This window comes from Leishmania donovani, chromosome 30 (assembly GCF_000227135.1).
Source record: "Leishmania donovani BPK282A1 complete genome, chromosome 30".
NCBI classification, from domain to species: Eukaryota; Euglenozoa; class Kinetoplastea; order Trypanosomatida; family Trypanosomatidae; genus Leishmania; species Leishmania donovani.
This window is the reverse complement of record NC_018257.1, coordinates 375,620-392,269: the sequence shown is the minus strand read 5'-3', so window position 1 is coordinate 392,269 and position 16,650 is coordinate 375,620. Positions and strand designations below refer to the sequence as shown.

At 59.2% G+C, this 16,650-nt stretch overlaps 5 protein-coding genes across 5 annotated transcripts; all 5 read right to left on the bottom strand.

Annotated features, from left to right (window-relative positions):
- Positions 1 to 77: 77 nt before the first annotated feature.
- LDBPK_301210 (hypothetical protein, conserved) lies at positions 78 to 2,660 on the bottom strand (the record flags this gene model as incomplete). The annotated part of the gene is made up of 1 exon (XM_003862786.1): positions 78 to 2,660. The coding sequence occupies one exon, from the start codon at positions 2,658 to 2,660 to the stop codon at positions 78 to 80; it is 2,583 nt and encodes an 860-aa protein (XP_003862834.1).
- A 1,165-nt stretch (positions 2,661 to 3,825) lies between these two features.
- On the bottom strand, positions 3,826 to 4,377 carry LDBPK_301200 (hypothetical protein, conserved; the record flags this gene model as incomplete). Its single annotated transcript, XM_003862785.1, has 1 exon — positions 3,826 to 4,377. The coding sequence occupies one exon, from the start codon at positions 4,375 to 4,377 to the stop codon at positions 3,826 to 3,828; it is 552 nt and encodes a 183-aa protein (XP_003862833.1).
- Positions 4,378 to 5,355: 978 nt separating this feature from the next.
- Positions 5,356 to 5,640, bottom strand: LDBPK_301190 (hypothetical protein, conserved; the record flags this gene model as incomplete). The annotated part of the gene is made up of 1 exon (XM_003862784.1): positions 5,356 to 5,640. The coding sequence occupies one exon, from the start codon at positions 5,638 to 5,640 to the stop codon at positions 5,356 to 5,358; it is 285 nt and encodes a 94-aa protein (XP_003862832.1).
- Positions 5,641 to 8,298: 2,658 nt separating this feature from the next.
- LDBPK_301180 (importin alpha, putative) lies at positions 8,299 to 9,918 on the bottom strand (the record flags this gene model as incomplete). The annotated part of the gene is made up of 1 exon (XM_003862783.1): positions 8,299 to 9,918. One exon carries the CDS (start codon positions 9,916 to 9,918, stop codon positions 8,299 to 8,301), a length of 1,620 nt encoding a protein of 539 aa, XP_003862831.1.
- A 4,687-nt stretch (positions 9,919 to 14,605) lies between these two features.
- LDBPK_301170 (RNA-binding protein, putative) lies at positions 14,606 to 16,465 on the bottom strand (the record flags this gene model as incomplete). The annotated part of the gene is made up of 1 exon (XM_003862782.1): positions 14,606 to 16,465. One exon carries the CDS (start codon positions 16,463 to 16,465, stop codon positions 14,606 to 14,608), a length of 1,860 nt encoding a protein of 619 aa, XP_003862830.1.
- Between the last annotated feature and the right edge of the window lie 185 nt (positions 16,466 to 16,650).

Sequence of the window (16,650 nt, the reverse complement as noted above, 5' to 3'; positions counted from 1 at the left end):
AAAACATATATAGCGCATTAGCTTACTCGTGTCGACTTGCGCTCAAAAAGCAAAGCACGCGCACGCACGGGCCGCACTCACAAGATGCCATGCTTGAGTGCCTTGTAGACCACCTGAACACGCTTCATGAACTGCCCGAGCATCGCCTCAGCCGAGGCCGCCGACTTGGATCTCGAGAGCGCCGCGCGGGGCGACGCCGGTGCGCTGTCCAACAGCGTCGAGGGCGGGCGATCGGCACTGCGCCGAAGTACTCGCTCCTCTGCAGCTCCGCTGCCTTCATCGGCCGCTGGCGCCGCAGAGTCGCGCAAGCCAGGTAGCGCCCGCGGCTCGGCGGCAGCAGAGACATCAAAGTCGGTGCCCGCAGCGACCACCTCGTAAAAGTCGGGTAGCCACCGCTTCGAGGCGTTCTCATCTATGAAGTAAAGCGACATGAACTTCGTCAGCAGTCGGCGCAGCACACTCGTGTCCACCTGCAGGTCGTGCGCGCTGCTGCCGTCTCCGCCGAAGAAGAGCTGCGTCAGCCGCGACGCCGGCAGCTGCAAGATCAATCGCAGTAGCAGCATGCGCGTGAAGAGACCGATCGTCTTGTTCGTGTTCTCCAGATCGAGGCCGCGAAGCAGGCTCAGGTTGTACACGCCGTGCTGCATCAAGTCCGCGATGCCGCACGCAAAGTTAAAGTAGCCGACAATGTCGGTGTTTTCGATTCGAATGGACTTGAAGCGGTCCCAGACGGCAAACTGAAGCGTCTTCGCACACGCCGGCTTTGCACTGCAGAAGCGCATGAGCACCTGCACGTAGTAGGGGTTGTACCTGCGCTCCTGATAGGCGCACTGCAGCAGCACCGCGCACACGTCGTGGAAGCGCGTGTAGCCGGGGTCGCGGTGCATGAGCATCGTGAAGCACTCCAGGTCGTCGGCGGCAGTGGCGATGCACCTGAAGATTTCGCGCTTGTGCTCTGTGTTGAGGCGCTGGCCACTCAAGGCCTTCTCTTCCGCCCGCATGCGCGCAATCCGCTCGCGTTTCAGCTCCGCCTCGTCTACCTCCTCCATCTCTTCGCTCTCGCCATCTGCAGTCAATGAGGGGTGCGAGGGCAGAATGTGTCGGCTGCGCCCGTTCTCCTTGCTCGCCGCCGCAGTGCCAGAGTGCTTGCCAGCGGTCGCCGCCGCAGACTTGTCGCCATCCTCCCTGGCGCTGGGTGCGCTAGTCATCATCACGCCCGGTATGTACCACCGCGGTGGCTTCTCTGGCGATGTCACCTGCGCCCACGTCAGCCCCGACATGATGTTCGTGGTCAGCACTAGCCGCTTCATCGTGCGGCGCTGCGTCGAGGCGGCCTTCTCCTGACCCGGTAGTAGCGAGCAGAGGTCTTCCAGCATGGTCTCAACCGGGGCAGCTTCCTCGGTGATCGCGCGGCGGGCCTTGCGGGTGCGGCCAGCCGCAATGTCACCCATCACCTCCACCAGCGCTGCGAAGCGAGCCGTGCCGGTTATGTTGCGCATCTTAGCAGACGAGCGCCGCGCCTCTTGCAAGGACGCCTCCAGCTCAGTGGGACTCTCCTTGAGCAGCTTCTCACCACAAGCGCGCATCAATGCCAGTCCGCACGCGCACGCGCACACAGCCTGCACCGCCACCGCGGAGGCCGACGTTGGAGAGGAGGAAGAGGAGGCGTCTGACGCCGTCGCGCCATCACCGCCAACGTAGTCCAGGAGGCGCGTCCCTTGATGAAGCAGCGTTCGAAGCAGCGACATGACAAACACCACGTCCACACCGTACAGGAGATAGAGCTGTGCGAGCACCATAAGCGTGTTGCCTGCAGCCGCCTCCTCCGCGGCGGCGAGTTGCGCGTGCAGAGAAAAGCTAACGCGTTCAACCAGCTCGGAGCCGACCTGGTTTCCGTGCAGCAGTTGCAACCCTCGCAGTAACCCCGCGAACGGCAGCGTGCCAGTCGTGCTGAGCGGGCCCGCCTCCAGGCGGCAGAGGCGCTCTATCTGCTGAACAAGCCCCTTCACCACACTCACTCGAGACACCCCCGGCGTCGCCATGTAGTCGCTCAAGTCCTTCGTGAGGTCGACGACGTTCGCTGCTGTCAGCTTGTTCACAAGGCGCCGCACTTTCTCCGCGACCTCAGCAGGGACTGGCGTCGGATCCGCCAGCGAGGAGGTGGCAGGGGCCGCAGTCCCAGCAGCGGCAGCACCTGTGATGGGCATGACTGTGTCCGCCTTGAGGCCCGCGACACGTGTCTTCTCCGTGCAGCCGTTAGCCGTCGCTCGCACACACTTCTCGCTCTTATCCTTTAATGCTTTCTCATCCTTATGTCGCTTGCCATTTTTCTCGGCTTCTGATGTGACGGCTCGCTCCGCCCGCTGGCGTTTCCGCTGTCGCTGAAGCTGCTCAGCCACCCTGCTATCCCGAGCTTGTTGACGTGCTTGCTGACGTTCCTGCGTCCACTGTTCGTGCTGCGTAATGCGCAACTGCTTCTTGTCTTGCCGCTCCTGTCGGCGCCGTGCTTTGCGGTCACGTTGGCGGTCGGCGACTGGATCGGCATCCAACGCTGCAAGCGAAGGTGATGCGCCGCCACGGTGGTGGCCATAACGGCCGTTTTGCCGCTGCTGCTGTTTGTGCGAGTCATGGCGGTCACTAAAAGAGGAATGCAGTCTCATGGATCGGCCACAGCCCTCTTGACCGTGATAGCTGCCACGTCGTTGATCCTCTCGACCGCTGCGCTTACCGCGGGCGTAGCCGTGGTCGAACTGACCCCCAGCGCGGCGCATGAGGCACGCACGTTGGTAACGAAAAAGGGCCCACACAAAGCAAATGCGGTGCCGTTAGGCCCAAACGCGTTGGCGAGGGAAGCAGTCCAGCAGACGCAACACGCACGGAACGGGAGCGAGAGACTGCGACAGGCTGGCAGCAAGCTTGTGTCGCCGAGTGTGAGGCTGCCACTTAAGGGGGGGAGGGGGGCTCTGCAGGTAGACGCAAAAAGGCGGTCGAACACCGAGAAGAGATGCGTGCAAAACAGGTTGAGAGCACCCATGCGCACAAAATAATAATAAACGGCAACGAGAAAGAGAGAGAGAGCGATGCTTCCGAGATACCCTTGTCATACATGTATCCGTTGATGCGCTGCTGGCGTCCACACGGAGGCTAAGCAAGGCTTCGAGGAGAGTAGGGAGGCGAAGAGACGCGATGTGCATGTGTGCAAAAAAGCACAGGCACGATAAAAAAGAAAGTGAGGAACCGTGCCCTAGAGCGGCCACTGCCGCGACGCAGAAGGCCGACGCGCACCAGCACACCTACACACAAGAAAATAGAGAGAGCCTTCCATGATCACATGTTTCGTGCTTGCCTCCAACGCGTGTCCGTTCTCCGCCGTGCGGAATAAGTCACACGCCAGCCTACGCTAGGCCCTGCCACAGGCCCCCCATCCGCGTCGTGCGAAGCAGCGCGAGAGACACGCCCGGTACACCAAATGCGCCGACTCAGTCACCTGAGACGACCGCCCCCTGCCCCAAACTCTGCCCGCCCACACGCGGCCTTTCAGGTCGCTCCGCCGCAGCACCGTCCAGGGCCCCACCGCCGGCATCAGCAGCGATGAGCCGCTCTGTCCTCCCCATGGCGTACGGGTGCCTGATTCAGCCCCCACCAGAGGCGGCTCGGCATTGGGCAGGGGCATAGGGGAGCTGCTCGGCGTCGCCCCGCAATGGTGGGTCGTGCGGGACCCTGACGATGCGACGCACTGAGCGGTGTGTGGCCCCCTTCCTCCCTCCCTTCCTGCGTCACGCGGGACAGGATCGCAGGATGCGAAAAAAAAAAGTGAAGAACAGATTATCCCGCACAGCGGTGCGTACGCCACGCACGCCGCACGCTCCACCCGCACCAGGCCATCGACGCCAATGTGCAGATCGACCAAAACGAAAGAAACTTGCCGGCCTCGCCAATGAGGCACAGACTCATGAAAAACATACCGCGCTCACGGCGCTTGTTCGGCGCCAGCAGTAGGTGTACCGTGTCCTCCACAGCGGGCCGAGAGACAGTGTCGAGGATCCAGTCCACCACATACGCGGTCTCTCGCGGGGAGTAGACAAAACCCCCACCTATCGCCCGGTAGAGCAGTGTCAGTGTCATCAGCGTGAGCACCGAGAGGGAGGCAAAGGATGTAAAGCTCGTAAAGAGCAGCGGGGTCGACGTGAGCGGCGCGGCGGAGCCGCCAGATCCGCTGCTGGTGGCGACAGCAAGAGAGGCGCACACCACCAGGCTGGCGATGGAGACTGCTACCGTGTGTAGCGCAAAGAATCCGTCTGCGAGGTAGAAAAGAGTCAGCTGCTGCAGCTGCGTGTCGAAGAGCACGACAAGCTCTCGAAGTGAGCTGAGCTGCATGCTTCACAGTCTGCGCAGGTGACAGATGTATGTCGCCGCTTGCTAGAAAGGGGGAAGGCGCTGGTATGCTTCTCTTATATCCACTATACAAGAAAAGTGCGATGGTTCCTCCTATGCACGCTCTCTTGGCTTGAATCCGTGCCCGTCGGGCGCACGCGAATCTATGTCGGTGCAGCTCAGCCCCTCGCTTCGATGCCTGTGCCGAAGAAGGGCAAGAAGAAAGAGGAGAGACGAGAGGGAGAAACAAAAAACGGAATGTACGGAGAGCATAGCGAAGCAGCAGACACACACACACACACACACACCATACGTTCCATCTCTTGTCTAACGAGACCGAGCGACAGCAGAATGCCGGAGAACGCGTCCCTTGTGTCGACATGTGATCAGCGTGGCGAAGAAAGCGCGAGGGAGTACCCGGGGAGAACGAATTCAAGAAGGTCTCAGTCAAAATCATCACCACAGTGCCATCGCCCAGCCCTGCTGGGTAAATGATGTGGTGCCCAGGAGAGGCACGGTGCAACGGTCTGTGTGTGCTCCATTCTCTTCTAACTTTTCTTTGGTGTAATCTGAAGCCCTTCACAACTCCGATCGGACGCATCAAGGAGGTCTTGAGAGAACCCCAATCACCTCCACTCCCAGCCGCGCGACGACCGTGCCGGTTTGTTTGCAGGAAGGCATGCAAGTGTCGGCGTCAGCACCACAACACATGTCTGTGCATATCAGCTCTCTCTCCCCTACGCCCCTCAGCGGCGCCAACGCCAACATCCTGGTGGGCACAACAAAAGAAAAAGCAGCAGCGATCACCTCACGTGGTGGAGGCGAGCGCACAATGGCCAAGTCATTGTAGCAGGAGCCGCGTCGTGTAGCGCCACTGCCGCCGCGGATCTGTCCTCCTCTTATTTTTCTTCTTCGTCCTGCGCACAAAACACCTGCGCAGCGCTCACTCCACTGCGCCACGGGCACCGACGCTCCACCTGATCACTTGCCAGCGAGGTCCCTCCGCATTGTATCTACCATGTTGTTGTACCGGCTCACCTCCGCAAGCTCCTGCCTCTTCGCCTCCATCATGCGGCCACCTTCCTCCGTTAGGTACCGCTCATACTTGGGAAACATTGGCGCGAGCCGCTTGTACTGGGCGTAGTTGGCCCAGCTGAACAGCGTGCAGCAGAGGCCCGCGTACCAAGCAAACGGGTGGCTGCGGCAGCTCGCCGTGAAGCTGAACGTGCGCATCTGGCGCACAATGCGGAGGATGCCGTGCGCCATACCTAAGAATCCTTTTTTCCGTGAAGGGGGAACAGAAAAAAAAAAGACATACAGAGAGTGTGTATGTGTGTGTGTGTGTGTGTGTGTGGTGGAGCGAGCACACAACGATGGTGAAGAGAAGAACGCAAAGCAGTGGCCACGAGGGAGAGCAGCACGACTGTCCTTCTTTTCTGGTCGCCGCCACTTCTATGCATTTGTGCGTGCGCGTGAAAGAAAGAAGGGGGGATGGAGAGTACGAGCAATGGGAGGGAAGTGGAGGCGAAGGATACAGTCACTTAAGATAGAAAATATTAATAGGCGCAAGCGAGACGTGAAGAGCCTGGCAGCAACGAGAATAGGCTTGCTACCAGTAAAGAGTATCTTCCTCTTTGCGTGGACGTGCGCGCCTACTTACCTCATTGACGTCATGGCCTGGGGAGGAGGGCGCGCATATGCGGCACAAAATGCAGGCAGATGTTGAGGAATCCTCCCCCAGCCCCGCAGCAGTAACGGCCAACGACACCCTTGCCGCTATCATCACAGCAACACCCTGCCGACGATAACCAGTGATGGCATTCTTTGTTATTTTTGTTAGGATCCTTTCGATGTTTTTTTTTTTTGCGCTTCTTTGCTGTTGCCGGCACATCCCCGACATCAGCGACGTCATGGCGACGCTCTCATGGAGTTGGAGGTGCTGTCGTTTTCCTCTTGCGCTTACGTGTGTGTCTCTCTGCGTGTCTGTGTGTGCGTGTGTGTCTGTCTGTTGGCCATCGGGGAAGAAGTGAGCTTGTGATACTATATGGAGACAGCATGAAAGGCGGACAGAGAGGGAGAGGAAAGAGAGGAGGAAGGAAGCACACAAGAAAGATGGTGTTGCAGACAACACAAAGAGCCGCATCCATATGCATATGCATATATATATATGTATATGCACACACGGATACATACATATAGATAGATGTATGCATATGTACATCTGTATATATGTATACGCATCCAAGCAAACAAAAGCACCCGCGTGTATGTCTCTCCCCCTCTCTCCAGTGTTCTGGCTATCTGTCGCTCCCTCAGTTGAAGGATCTTCTTGATGCGTGGCTGTCTGAGGCCCCGCCCCCTCCCACAGACACATACAGACGCATCCTCGCTGAGGAATAGGAAAAGACCGTGGGGCGGAAAGGGGCATCGAAAAGGAGAGGCGGGTACGCGGGACGGGCGGGGAGGAGAGAGGGGGGGTGAGAAGACGAAGGGATATACCCAATAAAGGCTACTTTAGAAGGCACTTATGATCACAGCCGAACACGTACTCACAAAGACGCTCTGAAGACGAGCACGAGCCGAGTTGCAGCGAGGTAAAAGGGAAAACAGACGTCGCGGGCGCACACACTTAATTGACAGCAATTCACCCCATCATGCACCAACACAGAACAGCAGCGCCCGTAGCTGGGGATGGCTAGCGCAGCACTAGTAGGTCCTCTTTTTTTCTTTACTTTGTCTTCCTTGCCCAAGTGCGCCCCTCCTTAGCGATGCAAGAAAGGAGGGTAAGAAGAGGCGGGAGGGGCGAGACTTTAGCGCCAAGACGGGCAGCGGAAAAGATGCGCATCGAATGGAGAAGGAAGGAAGCCAAAAGAAGCCGAGAAAGATATGGAAGAGACGGAGAGAAACCTGCGAAGCGATTAGGCGCGGGAAAGAGAGGGGGTGAGAGAGACGACAACACAAAGGAGGAGGGTGGATGCGCTCACACGCACACAAGCGTATAAAAGTGGCGCAAGACATAAACAGGCAAACGAATGAAACACGCCAGCATCCCTCTCTCTCTATTTCCCTCCTTCCCTTCGCTGTCTCATGCCGACGCGCTTCACCCAACCGCCACTCCCTCGGTATTAGTCGCCCTTTTGTTCTCGGCTTCACGGCACTCCACCGACGTACATCAAACCGTCACACGAGTGCCGATCAACGCGTTGTCCTTTTGAGGCGCACTCTGCACGTCCTTCTTCGCCATCCGTCTGTGCATCTGCCGCACACAGAGAACCTCACTTGATTCCCCCCGCCCCATCCGCCGCTGATAGAGCCCACCGGCTTTGCCGCGGGATCAACGGCGGAGACGTACGGCGACCTTCATGTCACGGTACGTGGTCTCTTCTCGATCGCACCACCCGCGTACAGAATCGGATTAGCACACGCGTGTGTCTCTCCGATTCTGTGCACTCTCTGCGATCTCCCTCTCACAAACTACATCATCGAAAGAAGGGTGGGGAGGGGGGAGAGGGGGGGGGGGCACGGAAAGAAGTGCAGAACCCCAACGGGGTCCCACAGCAACAACGGCGACGACATCGTCAACAGAGACGTGAACCAGCACGAAACGCCACCAGCGAGCACAGAGAAACGGAACGGAAAACAAAAGAAAAACCGCTCGGGCGGCAAAACATCAACCGGATTCTAGAATGGGAAAACCTAAGGGAAGCCGTGCGACGAAGTGTCTCCCCTTCCTCCCGTCTCCTTCATTTGCACCGCAACCACCACCACCCTGCCTCCCCCCCCTCCTTCTCTCTTTCCCTCTCAAGCGAGCGCTTTTATCTTCTCTGCGTGAGCGCGTGTTGCACTCCGTTTCTTTTTCGCCTCCGGACACGCCCGCCAGCCTCCTCAAGAGCCACTCATGCACGGGTTCCTATTTTTTTTCGTTTAGAAGTTGAACTGACCGCTGCCGGCGTTGGGGTTGCCCTGCGCAAAGTCCACCATGTCAGCGCCCATAGAATCGCCCATCGGGCCCGCCTCGTCCTCCGTCGTGAAGAAGGTCTCCAGGATCTGAAGCGCAATGCTGTACACGTTCTTGTCGGCGTGCGTCTGCAACTGCTCGATGGAGTCTACGCCGCCGCAGTCCATCACCTGTTTCGCTACAATGTTCTCCTCCGTGCCGCCCGACGTCTTCTCATCCTCGCCGACCTGCAGGAAGCACTGCACCGCCTCCAGCGCAACCGTCACGATCTTTGGGTCGTACGTGCGCAGCGTCTCGCACAGTGGCGGGATGACGCCGATGTTGACGAGGTACTTCACTTGCGCCACTGAGCCGCAGAAGGTGATGTTCGCAATGGTCCACACCGCCTCCTTCCTCACGTCGAGCTCTGGCGCGCTAAGACACTCCAAGATAGGGATGCAAACGTTCGAGTTCACGAGTGCCTCGATCTGGTAAGGCTGGCCAGCAGCAATGTTGGAGATGGTCCAGCACGTCTCCTTGCGCAGCGCGCGCTTCGGGTGGCGCAGCAGCTCAGCCATGGCCGGCAGAGCGCCACTGTTGATGATAACCTGCGTCTGCTCGTCCGTGCCGGCGGCGATGTTGCCAATGATGCGAATCGCCGGCAGCTTCACGTTCGTACTCGGGACGGACAAGAGCTGCACAATGCGCGGAACAGCGCCGGCCTCAAGCACCGCCTGCACACGCTCCGCCGGTCCGTCGCTGATGTACGAAATACCCCATGCAGCATCCACGATGAGCTGGTCATCGGAGCTGTTGAGGAGATCGACCAGCGTCGGCAGCGCGATTGCCACCCGCTCCAGCGGCGGCAACGGCTTGCAGCGGCACAAGTTCGACACGGCCCATGTGGCGTTGCGCAGAACGTGAATCGGCTGTTCCTTCACGCTCAGCACGTTCAGCAGTGCGACCATGGCGCCGTGGCTCAGCGCCTCGTCACGGCAGGCGGCGCCCTCACCCGAAAGGTTGCCGATGGCCCACGCGCTCTGATCGCGGCAGTCCGCGTTCGGCGACCCCAGCAGCGCTACGAAGCGCGGAATCGCACCACAGGCGACGAGCATCATCGTGTTCTCCGACGTGCCTGCAGCGATGTTGGTCAGAGCCCAGGCCGACTCAAACTGCAGCTCCGGGTAGTCCTCGCGCTGCAGCAGGTTCACCAGGTGCGGCACAACACCGCTCGATGTCACGACATCGTATGGTGGGTCTTTCTCAACAGAGAGGATCTTGCGGATCAGCAGCGTGCCCTGAAACACCTCACGGTCTGTAGGCCCGTTCATGCACATGTTCACGAGGGTGGGGAGGAGCTGCAGGGGTACCGAAGCGGGTGTCGACCTGGCGTCGTACGACCAGACATCCTCTGGGTTGGACGCCTGCGCCACACTGCCGTTACCACCAAGCATATCACTGTCGTCCTGGCCCTCGGCGCGCAGGAGCTTCATAACCTCCCCGTGAACCCTGTGACGCACTGACATGAGCTGACGCTGGCGACGCTCAGCACCAGCCTTGGTGCTGACGGCGTGCTTGGCGCCCTTTTTCTCCTGGTTGTTGAACATCGCGTCGTCTGCGTGGAGAGAGTATTGGCTAGGCGAGCGTGTGGAGGAAGTAGGACGGCTTGCGTGTCTGGTATGAACGCAAGTCGCGTTCAATGGGTCGAGAATGCAAACGCACACGAACAAAAAAAAAGAAAACGAAGACAGCCACACTGAAGCAGTTCGTCGCAGCACGTGTATGCGCAGTGCTCGTTGCACGCTGTCCGTTGAAGTGGGGAAGGTGGGAGAAACAGATAGAGAGAGTGCGAGAAAAGGCACGCTGTGCCTGCTGCGGGAGATATACGGTTCAGAGTGTGTATGTGTGCACGTGTGTTTTAGTGTCTTGTTTGCTCCCTTTTTTCACGCTTTTCGTTTTTTCTTCTGTTTCTTTTCGTTTCTGCCTCTCCGTGGCTCGTCGTTGACAGTTTGGGGAGACGCAAGACAAGACACACCAAGGCAAGAGAGGGAGAGAGAGAAAGAGAGCACACCAAAGACAACGAGGGACACTCACTCGCAGCACGTGTCGACGACCTCAAAAGACAGACGCGTACACGCACGGAGGTAGCCAGGCAGTCGCTGACGGTGAGGGCAGCAACACGCCAGTTCTATCTCCCTGTTCGTCTCGTCCTTCTCGCTGCTTCTTTCGTTTGTTGTGGTTGGCGTTCTTTGGTATCGTTCGCTTGTTCGTTCGGCTTTCCCTTTTGGCTGTGAGCCGCGTGGGCCAACCCCCCCCACTCCGTGAGGCACGATGCGCCCGCGTGACACGCGCACAGCGAGCGAGATAGAGAGAGAGAGAGAGACGGAGGCGGAGGAGGAGGAGTTGAGGCGTGAACAAGAGACCGCGCAAGTGGAAGTGAGAGAGGGGGTTGGTGGATGCGAGCTCTTCTTCCGTTGTTCGTTTCCTGTGCAACCGGTCACAGTGGCGAGCGGACGGGAGGAAAGCGCATCCCGCCGCGAGGGAGGGATGGCGTGAAGCCAGACACTCATTCTAACCAGATGAAAAAAGGGGGGCCACCGCGTAGACAGCAGAGCGGGCTGGGCTGGCGCCAGGCGGCACACACATACGCAACTTCGCCCAAACTTTAAAGCGGTGGGAGTCGGCCTCTCTCCCTTGCTCGCCTCCTTTGGCAATTCCTTTAGCCGCCACTATCCAGCTGGGCCTTCGTTGTCATTGTCGCGCGACTTCCGGGCTTCAACATGCGCGTGGCAACGGCCGCCGACGTATTATGCGCGGCACACCACTCTGAGAAAAGCAAGAGACACACACATAGCACCACCACAACCGTGCGCAATGGGAGGAGCAGCACGCGCAGCACCACACAAGCCCTGCCTCGGCGTGCCCGCTCTCCTTACTTTCCCTGGCATTCACCAGTGTAGCACAACCGGCCCAAGGATGCTCCTGTCTGAAGAAGGGACAATGAGCAGCATCACACAGGCACGTGCTGTGGCTTTCATCGCCTCCAGGGAGGTGTACAAGCTCTAGTTGCTCTGATCAGCCGCCCGCTCATGCTCGCGGGTCCCCAACAGAGACTAAAGGAGACACACATACAGGTACACGTGCACGCACATGCCGTACGTCAGAGTTAAAGGGTCCAGATACGGCAGGTTAAATTTCAGGAGAGCGCTCCGATTGAGCTCACAAAAACATAAAATTGATCATCAACGGTACGACGGTGGTAGTGCATCTGTGCGTGTGTGTGCATGCGTGTACGTGTTTTTTTGCGTGTCAGCAGAGTGCAGATGTGCCCATAAGCGTGCGCACGCGTAGACGACTAGACCTAAGCATCCCATTCGATTGCGTTCTCCATCACTTTCGCCTTCCTCTCGCCTCGCGTGTCTCGAACAACCCATGCAAGGCACAGACACACCCACAGCGCATGCGCACAAAGTTTACGTAAACATATATATCGCAAGTGCGCCTCGAATACCGCACACCCACGCAATCTTGCTGGCATCGCCAGCAGGCATCACCACTCGGCTAGATGATGTCGCTGTACTGATGCAGCGTGTCCATCGAGCATTCCTCCTGTGAACTCTGTCGTCACCTTCACGAGCACCCACGTAAGCACATACGCAACTTTCAAGCGTAAACACATCCCGTCTTGCTCTTTACTTTGACCTCAAGTATCTACGGGAGAGTGCGGCAGCTGCGTACTCGCAAGCCCCAGCTGCCAAGATACGAAGCTGGTTGGTTAAAGCTGAGCACCGCAAACAAGGAGGGAAAAGTGACGCAGCACTACGCTGCGCGCCCCCCCCAGCCCTTCCCTCCCTCCGTCTTAGGGACAACATGAAGGGGTCGTACAGATAATAATAAGAGACTCTTGCTGGCATCGCCAGCAGGCATCACCACTCGGCAAGATGATGTCGCTGTACTGATGCAGCGTGTGTACAGCCACCGCACCACCCTACACAAAGCCACGCGTATACACGCACACAGGCCCGACCCACGCGAAGGGACAACGTCAAACGGAGCACCATTCAAGACAGACTCCCTCCTTTCCCACTGCAGTCTGTGCGAGCGCGTGGGAAGAGAAGGGGGGGGGGGGTATGGCACCTCCGATGTGTTCCGCTTCTCGCTCTTCACTTTGACTTCAGTTCATCTATGTTTTCAAGAACTGGAGCGCACGATGGCTCGCCAGCCCTTTGCGGAGATGAGAAGCTGGTTGGTGAAAGCTGCCTGCTCCCGGTGGCTGTGTGTGTGTGTGTGTGTGGGGGGGGGGGGACACTCCTCTCGTGGGCACAGAAAAGCGGTAGCGAATCCTTTTTATTTCTCTCTCTTCGAATGCTTGCGTAGGTGTGCGCTTGAGCACGCCCACCAGAAGGCTGAAAAGGCGGTGAACAATATGCTGAGAGCTCCACAGTATCGGCAGCAACGCACCGACATGCGTCGCACCACGAAGCTCGTGCATCTCGTACGGCCTTGATGGCAACAACCTCTATCGAGAAGGAGAGTTCGAAGTGCCACGATTAACCGTACTGGGACTTCGAATAGTAAGCAGAAAGCTGGAGCAGAGGAGAGGGTGTGAGGTTGAGTGCCATCACAGTCGTGGGAGTGAGAGCAGACTGGCGCGTCCCCGAAGAAATGACCCTGCGGTGCTCCATCCATGTACATCTATGCATGCATGCATACGTGAACGTATGTGCGCACTCCGCACCTCTTTCGTGCCTATCAAGCGCACGAGCAAGCCGTGAAGCACGATGCATACGATCAACGTGTAAGGGGGAGGGGGAGGGCGTTGGTGTTGAGGGTCTGTGAAGAGAAAGATAGGGGCCAAGCCTGCAGTGCACGTGAAGACTGGGCAGCGCGCAGTTTCTACTGTGCACGTCTGCCGTGTCACCGCGGGGCACGGCGCCATGCCCGCCGCAGAGAGCTTGCTTGTTTCCTTCGCAGCAGGTGGATGATTGGAGGAGGAGGGGGGAGAGAAAGAGACGACGACGGCCGAGGGACAACGGCGATAGAAAAGAGGAAGGACGCGTTGAGCGAGGCTCATGGATGCAGCAGGAATGTGAGATAGAGGCAGGGAAAGAAAGAGAGCTTGCAAAGACGAATCGAGAGCAGGCACAGGCGAAGGCACAGAGACGCACGGCGTGGGGCTCTTCTGTCTTCTTCTGTTCTCAGTGTGGCTCCCTTCCTCGCGTGATGCACCAATGGTGGTGACATGACGGTCTAGTGGAATGGAGGATGGGCATGAGGAAAGGAAGAGAAGCAGGGGAGAGAGAGACACGAGAGAGAGAAGTGCACATGTTCGACATCGCAGACCTTGAAAGGCAAAGGGTGACGGGGAAGACCGAATCGAAAGAAAGGAGGGGGAGGTGCGCGGGAGCGGTGCAGAATGAAAGAGAAACGACATGCTGTTGAATGGCACCGAGAGAGAGGAGAGGAGGGAAGAGCAAGGAGGTGGTGATGTGGTACATTTGGTGAGTACTTGGGCGGCAGTTTCGCGGCAGAGCGTTAAGGCGGGCAAGAGTAGACAGCGGTAAGAGGGAAAGTAGGGAGAAAGGGAGGAGACATGCTGGATGTCTTCATTTGCGTTCACGGGTACAACAAAGGTCCTTCGCTCGAACAGCTGCACCCCGATTCGCATGTCTCGCGCTCTCTTTTTTCTTCGTTGGCGAACATTTCTTTTTATGTCGTTTTACCGGCTGTCGTTGCTCATCTAACTTCGTGCGTGCGTGTGTGCATGTGTGCGTGTGTGTGCACATGAAGAGGGTAAGAAGAGGAGCGAGCTCGAAGAAGCCGTCAAATGGAGGAGAGGGAGGGCGGGGCGGCCGGCCGGAAAAAGAGCGCAGCACACCACAAAAGGAACCTCTCACATACGCACACACACAAAACGCACATGCACGGTGCGCCACACGAGCATTACCGCCACACAAAGCATGTCACGTGGCTCTCGGTTACGTCCGTCTTCAAATCATTATGGGAGGGGGAGGGATGGCCAACTCTGTCGACGACAGCAACGCAAGCACGCCGGCACAGACGCAGAGAACGAAAGGGGGAGAGTGAGACGGTGGCGGATGCCCGGGGTGGGAGAGGGGGCCTGAAACACACAGCCAAAGGAAACAACCGAAACGCCGCTTAGGCTCGCGCACGCCAACATGCGCACTTACACACAGAGATAGAAAAGGCACGGACAGGACGCGGAGAAGGAGTGAGCCGCCAACCACGGATGGGACAAGCGGGATTAGGAGGGGGACCGGTGCCCCACCTTGATCAGTTGCGGCGGCGGCGGCGTGTCGCCAGCAAGCGCAGATCCTGCTCGGCCTTCGCGCGGTTGGTGATCTCGTCCAGCTGTGCCCGAAACTGCTCCTCGTACTCCTTGCCGGCGTTGGACTTCTTCTCGATGAACGGGTGCTGCTGAAAGCTTTCTATGATGAATGTCAGGCGATCCATCCCGCTGCTTGTCTGTCCCTCACTCGCCACCAGCAGCACCATTAGATAGGCGTTGAGCACTGCCTCCGTGAAGGGCACATATTCGGTGGACACGCCGAGCAGCACGTGCGTCACGGCGTACAACACAAAGAGGCGCTTGTGTGGGTCATCAGGGAACTCCTTCATGCGCTTCGCCACCACGTTGAAGACGTGGACGGAACGCAGCGGGGAGTAGAGCATGAGCGCTTGCCGGAGCGTCTCGCACGCAGACTCGCTGGCGCAGTTGTCGACGAGCTGGCACACTGCCTGGATCTGGCTCGGGCTGATCTCGAGGCCTCTGGCACCGCAGTTGTTATACGTGCTGCCCAATAGTGACTGAAGGCGGTTGTCCATGTTCATCTCTGGCGCCTCGCGCTTGCGGGCGTACACGTTGGTGTCCGCACCGCCAATGCCGCCACCAGCAGCGCCGCCGCCCATCGCTGGTAGCACCAACGCCCCACCGGCACCCGCCCCGCCGCCGTAGCCGCCAGCCACAAGAGCGCCGGTAGTGCCGTCCAACTGCGCGCCGGGGCCGCGCATCATGGCATCCAAGTTGAACTCGCCACCCCCATTGTCCAGGGCTGGCTCGCCGATGCGGCGCCGATCAGCCATGGTGTATGTGTGGTTGTGCTTGCCAAAGCTCACGCGGATCGGTGTCCCCTTGATCATGGCGTTGGACAGCCCTGCGCGCGCCACCCGGGACGACTCGATAGTGTCGAAGTGGCCAAAGCCGATCCCGTTGCTGGCAACGAACTTGCTGAAGATGAAGCCGTCGTAAGGTGCGAACAGATCTTCCACGTCCTTGGCATCCGCATCGGCGGGGAGATGGCCGAGGTAGATGATGTTCGTTGGCGTTTCGTTGACAGGGATGCCGTCAGCGGTGAGGGCGACGTTGCCGTAGCTGTGGCCGGTCATCCCTGCCGGTCCCTCTGCGCCGGCGCCGCTTCCACCTGCTGCATCGCTCGCGTGCTGGGCGTCGTGGCCGTAGTTCAAGCTTAGCATGACCCCCTCAATCGGCCTGCCCTTCATCGTCTCAATGGCCATCGTGCACTGTTCGACCGTCTCATAGTGCAGGAAGGCCATGTTGGAGCGGCCAAGACGAGAGACGCTCGAAATGGGGCCGAACACCTCGAACACCTCAGTCAGCTTCTCATTCGTTATGTACGGGACTAGGTTGCCGACCCACAACACGTTGGACGGCTCCTTGGCCTCCCGCTCGTGCCGCGCGCGGCGCGGCGGGGGCAACGGGGCATCTCGACCGTGCTCCGCCTCGCGCGCGCCACGCTCGTCACGTGGGTCGCGGCTGCCGTCGTATTCGCGCTGACGGCGGGCGCCCGGCGCTGGTGCCGGCGCGGGGTCCGTGACAGGCGGCTCCTCCACAACATTGGGATCATGCGGTAGGTTCATCTCCTCCTCTGTGTATTCGTGCATCTTGCTGTAGTTGAAGATCGCGGCACCCAACTCACGGCTCTCGATGAGAGCGTCGACGGCGGCCTTGGCCTCCTCGGTGCGCCGCAGGTGCACAAAGGCGTACGACTTGCCATCGTGGATCGAGATCTCCATGACGCGGCCGAAAGGCCAGAATGCGCGGCACAGCATGCTGCGGGAGTGGAAGGCCGGGTCGTAGCTGCCGACCCAGACGGTGTTCGTCGGGTCGCGCATCGGCGGGTTGCGATGGGCCTCGTCTCGGTGACGGCCGCCGCCACGGCGACTGCTCCGCTCGGGGCGCTCGCCACGGTCATGACGGTCGCCGCCACGCTCGCGCCCACCGCCGCCGCGGTGACCGCGTTCCCCCCTGCCCTGGCGCCGGTTGCGGCTGCCGCCGTCATAGTCGTCGTCGTACCGAC